Here is a 22,715-nt window from a genome sequence, read left to right as displayed (position 1 = left end):
CATCTTGAGCACAATCAGCTATCTTGTGTGTTGGAAGACAATTTGCATGCCATCTTAAGAAGCAAAAGCTTATTAAAGTTGACCTCATCATTTATGTATTTGTACATTTAGGTGAATATGTAGTGGATCACACTCCTGGTGCTTTGCTTGTTGAAACTGCAGTCCCCTGAGGTGTGAGGGCACAGCAGCTGGCACAGCCCTTCCACCACAACAGGAAAAATGGAAATAAGCCACAGGCAGACAGCACTCCAGATGGAAAGGGTCAGTAGTGGCAAGAATCAATAGTGCTAATGGTATGTCACTTTTACTAAAACTAGCAAGAAGAAAATGGAAACATCTCTTTTAAAATATACTTTTTACTAAACTGTATTCTATTTTTCAGGAAAGCTGAGTTCAAAACCTACTGATCCCAGCAGCCCTTGCATTGAAACACAAATGAACATAGAATATGAACAAAAGATCTAAACCATCTAAAAGTGCATGACATATGTAGGTACAAGTATCCCATCTCAGATGTAAGCATCTATGATACCAAACAGGGTACAGCTCAGAAGGGAATGCAAAAAAGTAAGAATTTTATTAGTGTTAGGTGTTTTAAGAAACACCTTGCACAAGAAAGCATGATTTTTGTATAATTTCTTTCAAAGCTTATACTGCTAAAAATTACATACATCTATCGCTGATTATTCTGCTGAAAAGTGAGAAAAAGAATACCAAAGTTATTCAAAACATTGGTTACAGTTAAGGAAAAAAGGGAGAAAAAACCTGTTCCCCCCACTATTATCTAAAGAATAGATAATCATGACCAAGAAAGCTCAGAACTGTTGCAGCCATGGTGCTCATCTATAAGGATCTGCACTAGGTGTTTAATCCATACATCTCCCTCTCCCTCCCTCTCCCTTGAATGTGATCAAAGCAGCACCAAAACATGACCTTTGCAATGAACTTCACAAAAGAAAAAAAAAAAAAAAAGATAAAAAGTGCTTTCAAAAAATTGACCATGTCTGAATGTCTTTGCATTGCAACAACATCTTGTCTCTGGAACACCCACCCTTTCTCTTTTCTTTTTTTTTTTTTTTTTTTTTTTTTTTTTTTTTTTTTTTTTTTTTTTTTTCTGAGTAGCTGAGCAGCTTTTTCATATCTTCTGTGAAAGCTGTTTTTATGAATTTTTAAGAGAAAATTGAATCCAGGGAGTCCACCATGACTTCAAACTGTTAGCTTCACAAAGATGTGTTAAAAACACCCCAACACCCTGAGTAAAGAATTTGGCAAAGCGTGACATTGCACTTTTCCCACAGTGTAAAGAAAACAGCATATTCATACACAGCACAAAACCAGTCTTGGCTGTATGTTTATTAGAAATATAACTATATAGAAACAGAACTTACCTTGAAAAGGGCCCACATTATATGCCACAGTTCAGATAATAATGGTATTGGATTATCAGCTCTAAGAAAATAAAATCCTTAATTCACAATCAAATGCATGAAGCACATTTTTTCTCAGAACTGCTTATTCAGAGAGAAATTCAGAGACTGAAAACTCCCAGGAATGTGGGTGCAATTTTGGGTGCAATTTTCTAAAGCAGCTTTTCCAGGAAAGTCTGGACCTAAAATCCAACAGTATTTCAGGACTGGCTGCCTTACTGTTTTGATAGTGATCTTCCAGCACCAGGTGCAGAGTGAGATTGGAAAGCATGTCTGTAATCTCCTGAGCATCATTTTAAACTGCCACCCATAGTTCTGGGTAAATGAGAGGTAAAATCGTGCTTTCCTGCAAATGCCATATGATTCAAGATTTCATGTGCTTTGTGTCCAAAAGCTCCCAACATAAAACAAAAGAAAATATTAGCATTTTTTTTGCTCAGAATACATTATGTTAAATGTATTTTTCAGATACATTTGCAAGTGATGCCACTGGACTTTGCTGAACTGAGCAATGCACAAATGGGATTCAGCAGCTGCTCCCTTCCTTCTCTGTGCAGATAACACTAGGTTTCATGCATGTGGCAGCTTCTATCATTTTCTGTCCAAATCTGGGGGAGGGAAGGATACAGAAGATAGGAGGAAGCACTATTTTATATTGCTATCTAGCAGACTTCTCAGAAACCCTGAAGAAATGGTGTTAACACAATTCTGAAAGAGAAACTGCTGCTCAGCTGAGAGGAAGCATGACACCCAAAGAACCACTTGGGAAGAAGTGGGTGAAGGTGTGCAGATATGACTTCTGAAGATGAAGAATACAGTGCTTCTCTTTTTGATTCATAAACAAAATAAATTTTATTTTGAGGCTTTGAAAATGTGAAAAATATCTACCCCTTCTTAAACAAAGAGGTGTGTATCAGGTGACTAAGGTAAACATGATAATTAAAAGGAATAAAAAATAGTTGGAATGTTTTTGTAATTGCTCCCTACTCTTTGTTAGGCTTTCCTGATTAATGTAGTTAGAAACCTTGGGCTAAAAGCATTTAGTGTGGAACTGATGTTATCGTGCACACCACATTGTCAGGCTTTCAACCAAGAAAAAAATTAAATCACTTCTTACTTTTTAAAACACCTTTGAAAATAAAGACCTAGGACAATATAATCTCTGTATGCCTCCTGCAAAGACTTCCCAGAAACATGTATTTGACAGCCTGCTCCATTTGCAAAGTTGTTTGCCACTAGTGATAATTGTTGCTGAAAATGCCTCCAGAGCTGAGTTGAATGCCTCAGGGCCACCTCAATCACTCAGGTACTGCCGGGGCACAGGCTCCCAGCAGGGACAAATCCAAGGTGCACCACCTCTAGGAGCTCCTGAGGACGGTAACTTATAAACCCAAAATGTACTTCTTTCTCCAGATGGTTTTCAGTTTGAAGGTCATCTGAAGAACACTGTTTCTTTATCATTCCCCACCAAGTTTGCATAAGTCAGAACATACAAGGTCACTTGACTTCCTGTGAGCTTGAAGCTACCGGCAGGCCTTGCTGAGCAGAGAACATATTCAGCAAATGTTCTCCATGTCCCTTCTCAGAGTCCAGCTTTAATTTAAAAAATCTGCATAGCACTGTTGGCAGGAGCTTTTCAGTTGATGAGGCTCTGCAGAAGATCACTCCCCATGAACTCTGCGTTCCTGGGAACCACTGCAGACCAGCTAGCTGCAAAAACACACATCTAGTAAAAACCTGTAGAGAGAATTTACTTATATGCTGGGTAGGAGATTTTCTTCTGTTACTGATTGGTTTATTCTGAGGTGGAGATATTTATTATAGTATACATTGGGGCTTTAGTACAAAGTGAATAATTAGTCAGCTGTGTTTGAAAGCTGATAAGCTCCACACAGAGCACTACATTTCAAAACTACCAAACGCTTAGATATGTAAACAACCCCACTGAAGCCACTGAGATTTCTTTTATGTCTAATGCTAAGCAAACATCCAGTCCTAATTAACTAGGACACAGCTTGGTAGCAGAAAAGTAACTAATTTGAGAAGTTTGGCAAATTTTAGGCGGTTTCATTGGCAATTTGTGGCTGTTTGGCTCTCTGTTAGCTTACTGCTAAGAAGGGATAGGTTTAGTTGCAATCCAAAGTGATTCCTAAGAATATCTTCATTGAAACAAGAATTAACAGCAATTAATTGCAAACAGTATTGAAAAAAATCCCATTAATTTTTTTTCCTCAGAATATTCTCTCACACTGAGAGAAATGGTAATATTTCCTTCATCCCTCAAACTTGACAAGTAAGACATTTTCAGGAGTACCTCACAGTGGAAAACTGTGGAGGCTTTAAGCACACAGGCTGAACAAATCATAACTGTGCTCTTCATTCCCCAGATGGCAAGCAGAACTCTGCTAAACCACACTGGGTAGCAGCTGCACATTAAACTTTTCTGGCAGTTGTGCTGACCACAGGTAAAGAATGACACAGACTCAAGCCTATGCTAAAGCCACAAGTTTATTATATTTCACATAGCAAAGCAGCATCTGGAGAAAGGACAGAGGGTGCTTCACAGTCCTATCAGCTAGGGATCCCTAAAGGAGACAGTGCTGGGTCTCTGGGCTCCATACCTCTCCCCTTTTTATAAAAAAAAAGGATCAAAACATGCCATGTTGGAAAGATTGTTGCTGAGAAAATGGAAGAACAGGATGTCTTAGTACAGGAATGAAGCCACTTTCAGAGAGTTTTGCTTGTAAGGTAGATGAGATGCCAGTCTATTGACGGACCACATGGCAAAACTGATGCTAAATACAATACTTCACCTTAAAGGTGGTGTCCAACAACGTCACTTGTGAGCCACACAGGAAGGTTTCACTTTAGGTACTGCTGTTACAGAGAGAAGGAAGTTGTAAATGTTGTATTTAATTGAATTCTGAAAAAGCTAAAACCAGAAGCAAATGAGTTTGGAAACTTCTGAAGTTAATCAGTTCAATCACTCAAAAAATGGTGGCGAATGAACAGCCAGCTTCCTCTTATTTCCTCATCCTCACTTTCCACGGAAACTATTTCACAGGTCCAACTAGGAAAATTTTTTCCAATGTTCAGCCTGTGAATGTATTTTTCTCTTTTAATAAAGCTCTCACTGAGAAACTATACCAACAGCAGAAAAAAATCTTGTAATTCTATGGGCAAGGAAATATAGATGTAGAGTTCTATGCATTTTCCCTACAGCCTACCTGCCTCCTGGGGCTCTCCCTGGCGTCCCTGATGATTTCACTGTGCATTTCCTTCTACAGAAAGGAAGTGTCCTGATTCCAGGCCAACCACTATAAATATACCAACAAGAAGCTGCACTTTTTGGATGGTGCAGTACCTTGCACAATCACTGCCACCGTATTTCCAAATTCCCTTTGCTTTAGCCTCCCATCTCCTCTCTCCTGCAGGCTGGGAGTCCAGTGGGGCTGCAGGCAGTTTTTATGAGATGGTCAGAGTGCCCAACAGGAATGCTACCGCCCTTGAGCAGCTATAGCTCCTTGGTGCCTCGTACTGCTGCTGATAACTGCTGTACATCAAGGCCCTGCCGAAACGGGTCAGGGACGATGTACACTGCCCTGGCAGCCGTGGATGGAGCCTGGCCGAGGAAAAAATTGCTTTTCTTGCTGTATGGTTGCTTTGAAATTTCCATTCAAAGGCACCCGAGGGGCACATAACGCCTTCCTGCGGGCTCTCTCCCCCACGCGAGGGAATGTGAGGCCAAACTCTGCCTACAAAGCAAAGCCCTTGAGGGCATGGGGGGTGGGCGAGCTCCCTCCGCCCGCCCCCATCGTCCCCGGGACCGGCCGGGGCGGCTCCCCCGGGGATCAGCGCGGCGCGGCGGGTGCCTCCGTCCCCCGGGCCCTGCCGGAAAGGCTACGGGCACACAGCCCCGCCATTGCCCCCGGTGCCGAGCCGAGCCGGCGGAAAGGGCGGCCGAGGCGGGGGCGTCGCGGCGCGGCCACACCAGCCCCCGCCTGCCCAGCGCCGGCGCTTGGCTGCTGAGCCGCACAGCGGCCCCCAGGAGGCGGCGGCGGCGGCCGGGGACGCTGAGGAGGAGCCGTCTGCGCGGCCCAGCGGCGGCGGCGGGCGGGCCGGACACACCGACCAACCGACCGAGCGAGCGAGCGAGCAGCCGCGGCACGGAGAGAGAGGGAGGGCAGAGCGGCAGCGCAGCCGGGCCGGCAGCGCCATGGCCACCAAGGTGAGCAGCGCCCGGGGCTCTGCGCCAGCGGGCCCGGCCGAGCGGGCGGGAGTCCCGGGCGGACGGGCTGCGGGCTGGGGGAGCCGGTCCGTCCCCGGAGCCTGCCGCCGGCCGCGGGAGGGACGGAGGGAGCGCCGCGCTCGGGCCTCGGCGCCACTGCCCGGCCCCTGCTCGGGGCTCGGCGACTCCGGGGCGGGGGAAAGTTGTTTTTCTGCTTTGTTTGTGCCCCTCCGTACCCGCTCCTCGGCGGAACGACTGTAGGGTCGTAGAGCCGCCGGAGGCCGAGGGTGCTACTCCTGCAGCCCGGGCGCCCCTTGCCCCACTGCCGCCCTGCCCGGGGAGCGGCGGGGCGCTGGGAGAGGCCTCGGCCACCGGCGGGCCCGGCTGTCCCGGCTCCACTGTCCCGGCCCCGGCTGTCCTGTCCCGGCCCGGCTGTCCTTTCCTGGCCCCGGCTGTCCCGGCCCCGCTGTCCCGGCCCGCTCGTCAGGGCAGCTGATGCTGACCCCCTCGGTAGCATCCGGGGGTGGCTGTGCCGTGTCTCTGGTGGGAGCACAGGGTCCGCACTGTGCGACCTCTTAAGAGTAAGCTGTGATTTTACACGCGAAAAAAAAAAACCAAACCCAACAGCAACAAAAAAAAAGACAGGAAGTTAAATTGTTTTGTTCAGTTCTTCAATAGTATCTGCTGCTAATGCTGCTGTCAAAATTAGCCCATCCTATCTGAAAGTGGCTCCTTTCTAAACAAACAATATTTGTTTACTATATTGGTTGATGAAAGCATCTCTACTTGTGTAGGTGTGAGTTAACATGCACCAGCAACTCATCTGTGACTTGTCTAAGTATCTCAGGAAGACTTTTTTGGTATTTGAAGTATTACTTTGAGTCACCTGATTCCATTAGGTTGGCTAGCAGTTTAAAAAACTTCCTTTTACTGAGGCCTTTCTCATACAGTGCACTATTTATGTTGCTCTTCTCAGTTCTGAAGAAATTCCACATCTTGAAGGTGTCAGATTTAGTGTATAAGTAGCTGTCTTTGTAACCATGTAAGATGATGGTGGCTCAAGTTTGGATTAACTTTTTCCGAAGCACTGAGAACTTAATTTTAGGTTTCAAAATCACTTACGCAGTTTAAAAATACAGTGAATATAGTCAATATAGTGAAATTTATGTTTCTGTTGAGCTTTTAGAATATTGTTAATAGACTTGGTTTTTACATTGGTGAGTTCCAGTAATTCATGGGATGTGCGTGTGAATATTTTTTACTCAATCTAATGATTGTAGGTAGCAAGAAAATTACTTCTGGTGAGTATATACCACATAATACACAGTATGTGAGGCAGGTACTGTACTAAACCAGTCTACTGTTTCTCAGGTCACTTTGAGGTGCAGTGTCCTCATGGGATCGTGTGTTCTGTGCCGAATACATGATCCATTTTATTCATACATTAGGAAACTTTCACTTTGCTGTTCTTTATTTTTTGGAAACATTATGGCCCCAGACGGAAGGGCGTATAATTTCTGACTTCCTAATCCAGAGTGGCTTAAAATCAGGTGGTGCAATTTTTTTCATTCTACACATTGCAAGATATGGTAATATACTTTGACTTGAAGGCTAAAATTGGTAAGTGCTAGTCAAGAAAGAGTATTTTGGTATTTTATTGCTATTATTTTGTTATGCTGGTAACTCTGAGCAGTGCTGAAGAAAAGCTTACTTTATTTTCTGTGAGCTCTGCCCAGGAGATGGGTCCCTCTCTGCAAACTGCCCTGGTTTGGATTTTATTTTGTTCATGTTGTGCAAACATCAGCTATAATAAAGGATATATTGTCTTTTTGAGCAGGGTAAAGGAGTAACTGGCTGAAAAAACAGATTTTAGGAGCTCAGCCAACTAACCAGTCACCATTTCATTTGGAACATAAATTTTTGTTTTTTAAATTGTAAACAAATTTCTCACCTTCTGCTTGTGCTCCTTCACAAATTGCCTCTTTTTGAAAGAAATATGCAAGGTGTGTTTGTATTTTATGTGAAATGCTAACAAAACTAAACTATAGTTGTCTGGAGTATGAATTCTTGAACTTTAATGGTGTCCAATCCTGTATAGCTGATAAGGGTGACTGACAGTCTGGCCTGGCCTGTGCTGCATGGGCTGTTAGTGCTTCCTGAATTGATTCGTGTTTAAACTAGAATATACTTTCCAAGGAGGGCTGGGGGTAAATTCAGTCTTGATTTGAATGCTTTCAATGACGGAAAATTCAGTCTGTCTTTTTTGTTGTTGTTTTTAAACCATCTCTCTTGCTGTTGATACATCTTTCTTTTGAATCTGAACTTGCCCAGCTTCTGTTTTCAGATTTATCATTTTCTCTACAAGATTTACAGATGCTTGAATCAAGGTGTTAGATTTCGTGAGGATGAAGGATGCAAATAGGGGTTTCTTCCATAGCTAGCATGTAATCCTTGGCCAGTTTTCTTGCTCCCACTTTGATAAACCAGAGCAATTAAATTCCTTGAGTTTTCATGTATGAAGATGTGATATACGGTTGGGTAATGTGCTGGCTCTGCTCTGTACCATTCAAAAGCAATGCATTTCTTATTGAAACAATAAAAGCTTTTAGGGGAAAGGACTACTATTTTCATACCAAGAAGCCTTTACTAGCTAACAAATATGCTTTCCTAGCATATTTGTTAGCTAGCAACTTGGTAGGGAGTCTTCTGTCGAAACAAGCCTTAAGCACTCTGAAGGCTGTGGAGGCTGGCTGATGATGTGAGCTAAATTAGCAGTGACCATTGCTCCTTCTCCTTTTTGCTCCTCATCCCATGCTGTATGAACATCCCAGGAGTCTACTCCAACACCTGTCAGGCCTGTTTTTAAGGTACAGTAAGTTGCTGAAATAGCAAAAATGTTCACTGAATGGAAACAGTGGTGTCATTTTTCCAGTTCTAGGTAGTTGCAGTAAAGTTTGCTCAGAGGTGGTATAGTTGGCAGCAGGTTGGGTGGGGTGGTATAGTTGGCAGCAGGAGACTTTCACAGAGAAGGGTGAAAATATAAATGGGAAATGGAGGATCTAAGGTTTCTGGAGGCAGTTCTTCTGTTGGCTAGATCCTTACTGTAGCTTGGCAGTGGACTTTGTGGTTTGCTCAAGGTTATGTGCTCAAAAAACTGAAACAAATGTTAAGCCCTATCAAAATAAGAAAAAAAAAGAAGGTTGTTTAGGGGACTCCTGGAGTTTCACAGTCATTTAACTGAACGCTACTTCAGAGGTAAAGCAATTTCATGTCCACATTTAAGAACCGGTGATTTAAGCTAGATACTTTGATTTTGGATGCTTTTCGGAAGGAGAGTTAACCTTACAAATTCCTTCTTTTTAACTGTGTCACAATTATGTGACACAGAAAGTGCCTGAGCCTAAAAAATTTTCTAAACTTGGTCACAAGGAAGATGCAGTTTGGTAAATATTTCTGTCATAGTTGCTTACAAAAGCCACAGGTGAAATTGTCATTCTTATATTTGTTCCTTTGTGGTTTCTTTGGCCTTTCCTATTATTTCCCCACTGGAGTTTGCCAAGTCCCAGCTTTACTCATGTCCTTTCTTTTGTTTTTGAGCTGCATTGAATAGGCAGAGCTAGAAATGTCAGGAAGCAATATGCTGGCTTTTAAACAACGTTCTCTCTACCTTAGCCTATTTTTAAACTTATTTATTATTTTAAAATGTAGGCAAGTCCTTTTCTTGAAAAGGCTGATGTTTCGCCATTTGTTAAGCCCTGATTTCAGAAGGAAGTGAGAGAACTGAATAGGCTCTGGGCAGACAGTTCTTCCAGTTCTTCTGGAACCTGTGCTGATAACATATGGTGAGTTTTAATTTAGAAGTTGAAACTAGGAGTTGATTTATTCGTGTAACATTGTTGATGTTGGTGACATTGCTTTCTCAAGAGAGGTATTTCATAAGGCAGTTGTTGATAAGCTTTGAGAAGTTGGGCCCCTCTTACTGTCAATTCCAACAGGTTTTTTTTTCTTTATAACATATAAGGGCACTTATATCTCACCATTGTGTTCTTGATTGTTTAATGGTTTGTGTACTTTGAGGACTCATTTATCTGGTTCTGTTTTCAGGACTGGGCCCCTTTTTGTGGGAGGAAGCCCTTTGAAATGAAAGCTTAGTCTAAATATTCTGTTCTTTAAAGAAGATACAATTTAACAGTACTTCTAAAACAAGGAAATGCTGTTCAAGGCTTTCTTGTCCATCTAATCACGTTGGATTTTCTCTTTTAATGTCACTGGCCAGGTATAGTTGAATTCAGCATGGTTCTTGTAGTTGTGGTGAAGGAAGGTCATGATTTACATATGAAAATTTCAGGGAGGGAAAGGTAACAACACATTAGCCTTAAAGATTATTATCCCTAAGTGTATATCTTTCCTTTCATCTTTCTTTTTCATTCTCTGTTACTCACAGCAGTGTAAGGCTTCCCAAAGAAGTCCCACATTTTCCTTTATACCATCACTTGAGTTGGTTAGAAACAATTCCTTGTTCTGATTTGCAGTAGGGAAGTGAAGTGCCCCTCTGTGCTAAACCCTCCAAAATACCCAGACTTTGTGTTCTGTTAATCTGCATTCTGCATTGTCCTAACTTTGGAAGTAGACTCCTTTCGTAAATCTCATCTTAAAGGAAGATCAATCTTAAGGCATCTGTGAGTTGGGATGATCCTCTTCTATGCAGATCACATCCTAATCCATTCAACATGTTCCATTATTTCAAGCAAAACAAGACATAATTCAAAACATGAGATCACAGATGATCTGTGTATGTAGGTTGTGATGGAACAAAATTATTACATGAAGCAATGATTTTGATGTTACAGTCTAAGGATGTAAAATGTTGTTTGGGTCTTTTAGGCTAGTATTAAGTAGATGTGGGGGTACTTCCTGGGGCTTTTTAGGTTATTTTGGTTTGGTGGTTTGTTTCTTAAGGGGAAACAAGATGACTAGAGAAGGGCAAATGGTTGGTAATGCAGATTAACCACACCTGTTGGAGGAGTGAGATGCTAGGATGAGTATGAGAACTGATGCATTTATTTTACGAAGACACAGGTTTTCTGTTCTTTTGTCTTTCTGTCCGGCCTTATGGTCTTTTAAAGGTTCAGTGATACGTGGTTTATGTTAAATTGCAGCAATTACCAGTTCAAGGTTTCTCATTTCTGTGCTGGAGAGCTGGTAAGATTCTGAGTGATGCTGTTCTTGAGTAATGATTCCTCTGACTCAGTTTTTCAAAGTTATTTTGAGCACCTAGGCAGAGTCATCAGAGACTCATTACCAGAGGTCATCATTTAAAAACATGATTACAGCAGCCAAAGAGAAGGAAGTCTGGTATCAAATGTCATAAGCTACATCTGGTTTATAGATTCAGAGTTTCAAGTTTTCACTCTGGTAGAATTTCTCATATATAAGTATTACTTTGGCAATAAGGCTTTACAGGTAACTGTAGCTTGGTAAGAAGGTTTATTTTACTGCATTCTTTCAAGGTTTTCCTCTGAATTATCTTCCTCCTCAGATTCTCAGGTCTTGAAAAAAGTCCTGGAAGAGTGAATATTCAGTAAACCTCTCCTTATTTGATTAGGGCATCTGGCAAATTTAAAAGTTTACAGAGATCACCAAGGTAAAAATCATTTGAGAATTTTACCATTTCAAATACGTGGGTTCCCTCCTGTATTAAATTTACAAGCAATTGTAACATTTATGATGTTGGAAACAGTCTTGCAAAACATTTTAAAATCAGGTAATAGAGAAGAGACTGTGAAATAGTGGGAGTGATTTGTTTCAACCAGCCCTGCAATAGAACAGATGAGCATTTTGATATCTAGAATTATTTTAAGTAAATAGCTATTGCAGTGTTCAGCATTTAAAGCTAAACCTCTTCTATTTCAAAGTGTGTTTCACAATGACAATTTCTCCGAATTCACTTTACTTCACTTTACGAATTTCACTTCTTGGAGGGCTGAAAACCAGAACTTGTGCTTTTATTTTCTTTAGTTGCATTCCTGCTTTCTCAGCAGTTTATGATTGGAAAGGAGCTTCCCAAGTAACTGAAAGTTCAAACAACAGAGCAATCTTGTAGTAGCCCAATAAGCAAAATTCAAGTGCTACTGAAGAGAGAGGAAAAAAAAGGCATATTGCTTACAGGAAAATTTAACTTAAACTCTGAGCATATCACTTCCTTTCCCAAACCTTCCTTATCTTTGAGCTTTGTCTAAATAAGAAACCTCTGTCAACAATATATATAAAAAAGAAAAAGACATTTAAGACCAGAATCATTTAACTTTGGCAGATAGTCCTCTGTAAGACCCACAGTAAGGGGAGAAGGGCACAAGGAACAGCTCTTCCTGTGGGGAGCTGCCCTTACGCAGCCTGGTCCGGCTGTTGTGTAGTTGTGAGGAGACATTTGGGACATGGCATGGTATGAAGGGCACATGAGCCATCCTGGGCACTGCTGGTAACAGGGTGTGTGCTCACAGAAGTGTGCTGGGTAAAGTCAAACCAGCGACTCTGCCTGTGAACATGTGTTTTGTGGGTAAAATCTCTTTCCTCCTGTATTTTACAGCAGCTCTTCCCCCAGGTCCTGCCCTTTAAAGGAAGCCACTGTATGGGAGGGGTTTCCAATGTGCAAAATAGGTGGCTGGAAGGAGGAGGAGGTGGTGAGAAGATGGGTAGTGCAGCCTGCGGGAGGTCTCTGGGGAGCCCAAGCAAAACAGCTGACTCTGGGGAGAGGCAGCCATGGCTGGCCCAGGGTTTCTGCACGTGGGACTTGCCCAGGTGAAATCATTCAGTCCCACTCCTGTAAAAAAAGTGGAGACTGGTGAAGAACTGGTTGATGGGTCTTATTTCTTATGACTTGTCATTGAGTTACCGACTTCTGTTCTGAGTTGCCATCTGCTCCTCCTTGGTATGGGAACTGTTGTGCTTTTATTTTGTGTATTCATGTGGTATCTCTGTTTAAACACAGTAGGTTTTGGACTTGCTTTGCTTTTCCCAGCGTTCTGAGACTGCAGTTCTCATTGTTCAGAGCAAAAATTAGTTGTCATCTCAATTCAAGCAAAGTGTTTGCTTTCCTGGTTGATAGAACAAAATGGCTAATTTGCAAGAACAGCTATAAAAATACTCTTAGAATAGCTTTAGACCGTACCTCCCTTCTGCAAGATGAGTTTGGGGTTTTTTTCCCTCTGTGGTGATTGTGTAAGTGGTTTCCAGAAGAAAGACAATTAATATAAGGCTATTGCATTTATTGTTTTTTCTAGTTCTTATTTAAATTCTAGTATTGCCTGAAGAGCCTATACAATTCATCTTTCTGCAGCAGTAAGGCAATGACTGATGAGGTGCTTCACTTCACCTTATAACTTCATGGGATTTAAGAGTGAAGCTTAAATGTCTTTAAATGTCTTAAATGTCATATTTCCTCCACTGCATTGGTTCTTTTTTGGGGAGGTCAAGGTTTAATTCAGTAATTGAATATTGCAATTACATATGATAATATAATGTAATTAGTGCTTACCTAGTTACAGCACACTTCTTTCAGCAGTGCTGTAATTTCCTTCCTTAATAGCCCTATATTTTTCTTCTGAAAATGATTGCTTGTGGAATACAAAATTAAACATCTTCCTTGCTGCAAATAACTAGACCACAGTCTTGGATGTTTGTATCAAGGTTGTTGAATGACAATTTTTTTATCAACAGCTCTGGCACATTCTGTCAAGCTGCCAAATTTTCTAGTAATTCGTAAGGAAGCAGAAGTTCTAACTTTCTTTTCAGACTTCTTTGATGCTTTCTGTCACTGTAAAGGTTGCTGGTACAAGAAAAGTTTGTGAGGTGTTCTGTCAAACTTTCAATGTTGCATGACTTAATCCAGTTCTGTCATTCATTACATCTCTTGGTTTGTTTTTGTTTTTATTTATTAAATGCATCTCTTCAAACATTCTTTTTCTTCTTTTTTTCTCTTTGTGTTAAAGTGGGATATGCCTACACTGCTAGTGTGCACATTGCAGTAAATTAATGTCCAGTTCAAGTGCTGGTGTTCTCTGGCCAGGTCTAATGACTGAGCTTTGCTTATTTGAGCTGCCATTTATCATGAAATAAAGTTTGTTATCTTACAGGATCTTGTACTTTTCTACACTGCCAATAGAAAAGCCTAAAATAGCTGTGGGCTTGGATACTTTAGAACCCAAAAAATGTGAACCTTGCCCACTTCTGGAGTAAAGAAGCTTCATCTGATAAAATGATAATGCATTTATGTTGGTGTAGCTGTTTCCTCACTTGGGTTCATAAAATGAAAGTAAGCATAGGCTTTTGCAAAGTAGTGTTTCTAATAAGAACTAAGATATAAGAAAACATTAATATATTGATTAATGTTGGTTACTCAAGTAACAGAGAATTTAGCAGAATTCCATGTGGAGAGCTCATCCTGCTGTGTGTCAGATTCCTTCCCAGCTGCTTTCAGTGAGCATGCTATTCAGCACATGTTTTCCTATTAATATTTACCAGTGTTTGGGACTTGAGTAGTTCAGCTATTGCATTCTGTATTTTATGTATTTTATGAAGTTTATTTGAAGCAGCATCATTTTAACGTACGCTTAGTTTGCTTTGCCAGGTATTCATTTGCTTCTAGAATGGTCTGTGCACGTGGTACATTGAGATCCACAATGTGTAATAGTGTGCTGAGTCTGGAAGGGCTTAAAGTTTGCTAGATAGCCTTAGTGAAACTTTGTCCCTCTCCAATTATTAAGATAATTACTAATTTTTTTCTAATCTCTGCTCTCGTAGAGGCAGCACTGGTGTGTGACTACAAGCTGTCTTAATGAGTAGGTCACAATGTGGCAATTTTTCTGGTGAATGCTGCTGGCTTTTTCTGAAACCTTCACATCTTACTGGCTCTGCTCTTTGGGGACAGAACTGTGCCCTGAAGTTTCAGGCAAACATTAGGGGACATGGCACAGCAGGCTTCTGAAACACACCATTAAATATTGGTTCAGCAAACAGTTTTAAGTTTTGCAGTTTGATTTCAGAGGTACAGTAATGATTAATCTAGGCAGAGATTTTAATCACGCTTGAGATAAATGCATCCTGCCTGACATCCGTAAATACAAACCCATACTGCACTTGCTGCATTTATTATACACTTTTTATTATACACTTGCTGCATATATATACATTGCTGGAGTAATGGTGAAACTGGAATTAATGTTATCAAATTCAAAATTGTTGAGTCCCCAGTTTATCTGAGGATCTGGGAAAGGTTGGTATTCAGAAAGGAAAACATGGGGAAGGCTGGGCACGTGGAGCAGTGCAGTAAATTGATTCTGAAAAGGTCTGGTATCACTGGAGTTCCTCACTCATGGTAGGAGTTTTGCAGTACATTTTTAATTGATGACTAGTTTATAAGTAATGTTTTAAACAAGAAAAAAGCTTTTCAGGTGCTTAACCCAATGGAAAGCTCAGATGTGATTCAGGGGAGTATCTGAGTCAGTATTTGGAAATATCTCTAAATCACATGGGTGTCTTGAATGTATTTCTGCAGCTGAATTTCCCTTGCTTCAGTGTTGGTTGGGTGCTTGGAGATTCTGTTCTTGGGTCTGACAATACTCCATAAATAAGTCACTATGAACACCAAAATGTAACCAAGCACCTCTTTTAGTAGTGCATGGTAGTTATTCTGAAAATATGCCGCTTTTTTAAACCACTGAACTGCTTATAGATAGTTCTCAGACTAATATTTTTAAGCGCTGCTGTAAATCTGGAAAACATCACAGTTTCTCTTTGCTTTTTTGATGCTCTGTGGCATGGTTATCTACCCACCTGGCTTATAACTGCATGGAAAGCAGCTGTAATTTGTTTCAACATCTTAACAATTTTAAGATCTGTTTTACTCTTAACACTTTTAAGAGATCTTAGTCATATAACCATTTTAGACCTCATTCTGCATCAATGACTTTTAGTTCCAGATGCTTGAGTTGAACAAGAGGCTTCCTGTGTCAGAATTCACTTGAATGCAAGTTCTTGGTGTGCATTCTGCCTGTAATGCTGGCCAGGAGCACGTTTCACTGGGCTTTGGGGTGTGGTGATGTTTGCTGACAGGTAGACAGCTGTAAAGAAGCTCATGTTCTGTGAATCAAAAATAAAATAAGAAACAAAAAATGAGTGGGACTAGTCTGAACTAAGTTCAGGTGGTCTTTCATGACCAACAATTATTTTCAGCAAGACAGTGAAGTCCTGTGTGGTAGATCTGAAGAGTTAATCTGTCCTCACTGAGGAAAGCCCAAGTTGCTGAAGTGGCCAGTAAGCTGTTGTCTTTATTACTACAGAAAACATTTCCAAGTCTCTTTAACACTTGAAAACTTGCCTAGACATTTCTTTCTTACTTCCATTCTAATTCTAGAAGTGCCAGTGGTTTAACCCACATGCATGTTGGTGGGAATTGAGTATTGCCTTCCTGTCCCTTACAGTATAAAGGTGTCAGACTTCGTGGTTTGTACTTTTTTTGGAAACACTTCATATTTTGTTGTCAATTCCAATATGAGATAGACCTTTTAATCCAGTATAAATACTTAATTAAATACCTGCCTGAAATATTGTAGGCACATGCAACTTGTGAGATTTGCATCTGTCTGCAAGCATATTTTAGTAGTGGGAAGAAATTACACAAGTCCTTGTTTCTTAGATTTTTGTCTGTGTTTAATTAAGTTCTAATATGCTTATAGTCAGTACTGTTGACTTCAAATGATTAGCTGCAGGCTAGTGAACTTATTTTAGAGTTGAAAAATTGCCCAGAGGAAAGTGAGCCAGTGGGTCAAGAGACATTTTTAATGTAAATTTGTAGAGTAATGTGGGGATCCAGCAGTTAGAGCTGCTGAGGGAACTTGGAGTAATGATACCTGAATACTGTGAACTTCTCTCTTCATCCAGAAGTGGAGTTCTTTACTGAATTTAGTTTTACTTTTTGGATGAGTTTGCTTTAATTCTGATGTTACTAAAAGCAAAACAAAACTGTGTTGAAAAGAAATGTAATACTAAAGGGAGGTTTTAATTTAAAAAGTGAATTTTATTTTTTGCTTATTGTTTAATAAAATCATAGTATAAAATGTTCCAGTTTCTTCAAGCTAGTTTTCTAGGCAGATGTTGCTGAACACATGCACAAGGAGTGATGCCTAGCCCAGTACAAGCAATATACATTTTCTCCAGTTTCTCTAGAGTAGTTAAAAAGATAAACATTGGTGTCTCTTTCATAATAAATCTTTATCACTTTACTGGCAGTTGCTAGTATAATGGATAATCTTGAATTCCTAAGGTACTGTTTCTGTAGGACTCTGTAAGTGTCCCTTGTGTCCTCTTATTCTTCTATTGTCAGTGTTTGGTTTGTGTCTTGTCTCTTAGGAAAGCCTGTGAGAGGAACACGTAGACATTTCTTTACCAGAGTCAGGACAGAGAGGAGCTGCTTCTCCAGGCTGAGAGGCATAGCACTTGAGGAGCCACTTGATATTTCTGCATAGGCTGTCCAAATGCACACTTTGCCTTGCAGTCTGATAGAGGGACTAAAATGAAAAGGCATTTTTTAGTCAAATCATAGCCCTGGATGTTTCCTTCATTAGTAGTATAAATGTTTTTTATATTTTCTGGGCCAGGCTGGATGGGGCCTTGAGCAGCCTGGTGTAGTGGAAGGTGTCCCTGCCCATGGCAGGGTTGCTGAAACAAGAGGATCTTTAAGGTCAGTCTGACCCAAACCATTGTAAGATTCAGTGATGAAAATGATGCAGTGAAAATATCTTCGGACTTGGGGCATTTAGCTTTTGAACAAGCTTAGATTTCATGCTGAAATTATTAAATCTACCAAAATGTTAGGCACTGTTGGAAGAAAGCTGGTGTCCTCAGTCCTCTGAGGTGGGAAAGACATGAGGGGCTCCTGTCTGTATTCCTGTGTTCTTACTGTTTTTCTCAGCATTGTGGACACCAGCCCTTTTAAACTTCTTGCAGAATTCCCTATAATTTCCACAGAGGGACTTACCATGTGTTTTGATCTGTGGAGAGTTTTTTCAAAGATGCATTGATTAAAACATGGCAACTTGAGTAGTCTGTGAATGGTGAGACAAAACAGTGGCTAAGCTGTCATTTAGATCTGTGCCTACCCTGAGTCTCCCCTGGAGCTTCACTGGCACTGTGAGGACAGCCAGGGGTTTAAGGCTTCTGCTTCAGCTGATAACAAGTCAAATGTCTTGCACTTATTCTAAGCAGTAAAATACCTACAAACCACTAGTTTTTTACAGACAGGAATCACAGGGCAAATTGCTGGGAAAGATCAGCAGGGGAAAGAAAATGCAAAAATAATTTTAAGTTATTTGGTTTTTGTGTGGAAGAGTATTGTCACTCTTTAGACTAAATTCTTCATTTTAAACCATTCTTTAGGAGTAATCAAAATATACTCCTAATTTCTGAAGTGGTATATTTCAGGTAGGCTTTTGTCTTTATTATTTTCTTTCTGCTTTCTTAATTTCTCCAATCCTGAGATCCCAACCTGTATCCCAGCTATGCTATTTCTGTTTTATTATCTTAGAACTGCCCTTTAGAATGAATATTTTATTTCTAAAAGCAATATTTGTAAATATTTGAAAAAGTGATTCTGAAAAAAAACTAATGAAAGAAACCTCACAAAAAATGTACTAAAAAGCAAACCCACCTCCAAAAAGCTTTTAGAAGATAACTAATAAAATGAAGTCTGGGAAGAAATAAATGCATTTTCCTCTTCTATGCTTCCAGGTGTGAGCAACATAGTGCTTATCAGTATTTCAAAAGCAGCAAATTTCAAAGGCTTGCTAGACCTACTGAAGAATATTTGTACTAACTGAAGCAGGTTTTGTAGCAAGCTGTTCTGAAGTTTATTCATACCAGATGTGTTACTGGAGTTACTTGAGGTGACCAAAAGCCCTTTGTTGTTCATCCCAGCTAAAAGCTTAGGCTGCTGTCCTAGAAGAAAAGTTCGAGTCCTCTCACTGACACGGCTGTTTAAAACGTGAGGACTTTGACTTGTTTAGAGCTAATGCTAATGACTAACTTTTCTTTATTAAAAAAAAAAATTATTTATTTTATTTTTGGCATTCTGCCAGGCTTTTCAAATTATGGTTTCTGCTCCTCCAGTGGATGCAGGTTTTAGAGAAACCTGCACTTATCTGCCTCGTATACTTCCCAAAAGAGAAATCCAGAATTTGATCCTCTTTCTGTCAATATGGGAACTGCTGCCACCAGCATGAGGTGTTGCCACCTTGCTGCTGTGATACAGCAGTTGTATTTCTGACAGTGGCACCAGGCAATTTAAACCTGTGAATCCCTGTCTCTTGACAAGAGCAGTGCAGGGTGGCTGAAGCTCTGAGCTGCTGAAGTGCCAACTGTGAAGAGAAATGTGTGCAGTTATGGAAATTTCATGCTATGAAATTTCTATGGATATTTCCTTTGTACTATCTGCCAGTGCCAGCTGACCGAGAAAAGCAGTTGTGGTACAAGTTTCCTAAATTGTAACACGTGGTTGAAACAGATGAATCTATGGTGTAACACTAGATCTCTTCCTAATACAAATGAAGTCCTGTGTGTAGGGAAAGCATTTTCAAAGGTGTGTCCAATTTTTTAGAGGCTTCTCCAATTTTTGTGCTATAAAGCATACTTAGATGCAGAACTGCTGCACTGCAGTCAGGAAATCCAGCATTACAAAAACATTTTGCTTCAGAAATGTGAACTTAAAGAAAAACCAGTGATTCTATGTGGGTCATTGGTCATTCATGTCAAGGAAGGCTGAGGCAGGGAAGGTAAAAGCTGCTCTGAGCACAACTGATGTGCATTAGCTGTCAGCCTGTCTGCTTATGGCTGCTGAGGAATACACAGGGGCTTCCACTGTCCTTCTCCATGACAGCGCTACCCTGCTGCAGCTGAACTGCAATGCAGGCAAGGGTGGCCCTGTGCACATCAGGATTGTTCCATTTTGGGGTGAGGTGCTTTTCTGAGCCTAGCCTTGAGTGAAATATCTTCGAAAAGGCAGAAAGGCTCTTCTCATGAGGAATAGGTGTTTCTGTTGCTTTATCACCTCTTTTAAGATTCTGGGGGGCATCCAACAGGAGCCAGTGGATCAGGATGTCTGTAGAGATCTTGGATATTCATCTAGTAACTTAGTGAAGCACTAGTGTAACCTTTCATTGGAAATTTATTTTAATGACTTTTGCTAGACAACTTCCTTCCCACTTCATTTACGCTAAAGAGCCTTAACACTGACAGGTAGAGTTTCATAGTCTTATGTCTGCTTTCAGAAATAAGTTGGCAAATGCTTGGTTTTTTGTTGTTGGGTTTTTTTCCTTTTGGTTTTTAGTATTATGGGAAGAACAGGGAAGCACTCAACTTGGACAGAAGTAGTGGAGAAAGGTGAAGTCTGGCCTGAAGAGGAATAATGTTTCACTAATCTAGATACTGCTTTTCAATATGGGGAATCTTTGGTCTTTTAATATTTCTAGGTATGATTGTATCATAATTCTAAAAAGACAATAATAATTATTGATTGCAATGCTCAGTATTGGGAGGCTTCACACTGTAGTAAGTCAGTAAATCTGTAAATTGGGAAACTAGAGTCCAGTTATGTAACTACAGTAGGTAGAACAAGCTCCAAAGAATGCTGATACAACACTGAGAATTACCAGTTTCTTTTTTATTTCCTTTATTACAATCTAAATTTTTATATCCATACTGCAGAAAAGCTAATTTTCATTTAACTCTTACTGGTTTCCCCCATCTTGGACGTGTAGATAAAACTGCTGGCTCCCTCTCATTCTGGAGAAACTGCAGTATATGCCAGAGGTGCAGGGATGCTGGGGATCAGAGAACCCTTTCCCTCTTGCCATGTGCTGTGGCAGGGTTCTGCTTAATCTGTGCCAGTCCTTCCTCACACCAGGGAGCATGAGGTGATGCCAGGATGTGTTCCAAACTCCCAGTGGAGATGCTCTGTTGCTACCTGAGCAAAGGGAGCAGTAGCTTACAGTACAAGACCCAGGCCTGCTCTCTGGTCAGTGAAATCAGTTAAAGCTTTTTGGATTAGCAGGGCTTTTTTTCTCGAAGGAACTGACAAAACAACTTCAGAATCCAGAACCATTTGTATCTTGGAGCAGAGGTGGTGGTGGGAGAGGGGAGATATACATGCAACTAAGTAGATGAAATTAATTTTCTTATAGCTAATAGATTTGCTAATGGTTCTTTCTTGTTTTACATGTTGGCAGGATTCTGTAAATGAAGCAGTGGCCTTTATTCCACTAAAAAGTATTTTAATTTCTGAAGTTCCTGTAGTTCTTGAATGGTTTGATCCTTTTGTATATGATCAGAAGTAAATACGAAACACAACAGTTACTGTAACAATTTTTTCTAAGCTGTGTTTTGAAGAAGTTATCTTCATGGTGTTCATTAATCTGGACTGATCCAGATTATGATCTGGAATTCATCAGAGATTCCCATTTCATGAATATTTAAAGTGTCCCTAAGCTTAGCTCTAATATTCAGTGTGTGTATTGCAGTGCCAAGGAGCTAAAATTTTTTTTCTTGTTAAATGCTTTTTTTTCCATGCCCATTTGCAATTTTGCATGAGTTGCAAACACACAGTATGTATGGCTGGTAAGAAGGAAAAAGCTTATTGGAAAGTCAAACCATTTTCTATTTTATAGTATTTTGGAACTGATTGTCAGAAATTTAAGTAGATTTGGGGCTGATGTATCTGTCCAGGAAAAGCCTAGAGGGTTTTCCATTGTTAACTATACACTTAATAGTTGGGGCAAAAACATTTAGTCACTTAGTTTTACTTTGGAATTGGTTGAGTTTATAAACTCAGCAGTGGAAGGATAGTGTTAAAGCTTACTTGCCAGAAATTCTTAAGGTCTTCATTTCCAGCCTAGGCAAGTGAGCCTAGAAATGCAGGTTCAATGGAGAGTACTGGCAGAAAAAGATGAGGAATGTATTTGAAATGCCAATATACAGACCAGGTTTCAGTTCCTCAAATTCTCAATGCTCTGTAATAATCCATTTCTGTAGCATTGCAAATGGGTTGGGTTTTTTAAATTTGTTTTTCAATTTCTTAAACTGTAGTTAGCAAAGTTTGTAATTTTTTCCCTGTTTTCTGCTTTTTCTGACTTTTGAAACAGTCATCCAGAGCAGGTCAATAAGTGGACTTTGGCATGACGACATATAAATTCTATGTATTTTTTGTTTTTTCGTCCTCTACAAGCTGAATACTTCAATTTTTTTTTCTGAGTAACTTTAATTTCACTGCTGTATCTGGAGAATCTAGTATTTGCATCTGTTCTTTTATTAGAAGTAATACTTTTTACCTTTCCAATTTGGCTGGGGATGTTTTGCCAGTTTTTCTGAAGGCTGATAAAATTTGTTTGTTGCCTTCTTTTCTGGTAAACTCTCATCATTCCTGTGAATAGAAGCAAGAATTTAATATTATGGTGTATTACTTGAAAAAGGCTAAGAAGACTCCCTGGTAAAGAAAGACTCCCTGCTTTTCTCATGATTCAGATGCCCAGCATCTGATTGCTGTTAAATGGACTTGCAGAAAGTGGATAAATGTCCTTTTTCCAGCAACCTGCTGGAAAAAGGACATGTTCAACACTTCCATCGGCTACTGCTGAGGGAAGAGCTCTGGAGAGTGGTGCTTTTTACACCCCCCCTTAAAATGTTCTTGTATTTCTAGAGGTGCGCTGCTTCTCTTCAGTTCATTTTTCAGGAGAGTAAAGCAGCTTATTCTTATATTTCCATGGAGGCCAGATGTGCTGCTGGAAAGAAAGCAGTCAGTGTTATTATTGAACACAGTTTTTACCTCTTCATCTCTGTTTTGCATAGCATAATATGAAAGTGCTGAAAGCCTCCATTCTGAGGGAAAAGTTTTCATGCAAGGGAGCATTCAGAGTGCTTAGGATGCATGGTTTTCTGCAATGTTGTGCTGCTCTGGTGTTGGAGAGCAGCTTCTCTTGGAGAAGACCAAGTGTTTGATTTGTTGTGCACGTGGTTTG

General features: G+C 40.4%; 1 protein-coding gene across 2 annotated transcripts in view; it reads left to right on the top strand.

Annotated features, from left to right (window-relative positions):
- Positions 1 to 5,477: 5,477 nt before the first annotated feature.
- The window catches only part of SNX9 (sorting nexin 9), a 61,509-nt gene continuing 44,271 nt past the window's right edge, over positions 5,478 to 22,715 (top strand). For both annotated transcript variants that reach the window (XM_059468386.1, XM_059468385.1), the window contains exon 1: positions 5,478 to 5,655. In XM_059468386.1, coding sequence (XP_059324369.1) covers positions 5,644 to 5,655 — 12 coding nt within the window. In that variant the 5' untranslated portion in view covers positions 5,478 to 5,643. The remainder of the gene's footprint in view (positions 5,656 to 22,715) is intronic.

Source organism: Ammospiza nelsoni, chromosome 3 (genome assembly GCF_027579445.1).
Source record: "Ammospiza nelsoni isolate bAmmNel1 chromosome 3, bAmmNel1.pri, whole genome shotgun sequence".
Lineage (NCBI taxonomy): Eukaryota > Metazoa > Chordata > Aves > Passeriformes > Passerellidae > Ammospiza > Ammospiza nelsoni.
This window is presented reverse-complemented; position numbering and strand designations above follow the sequence as displayed.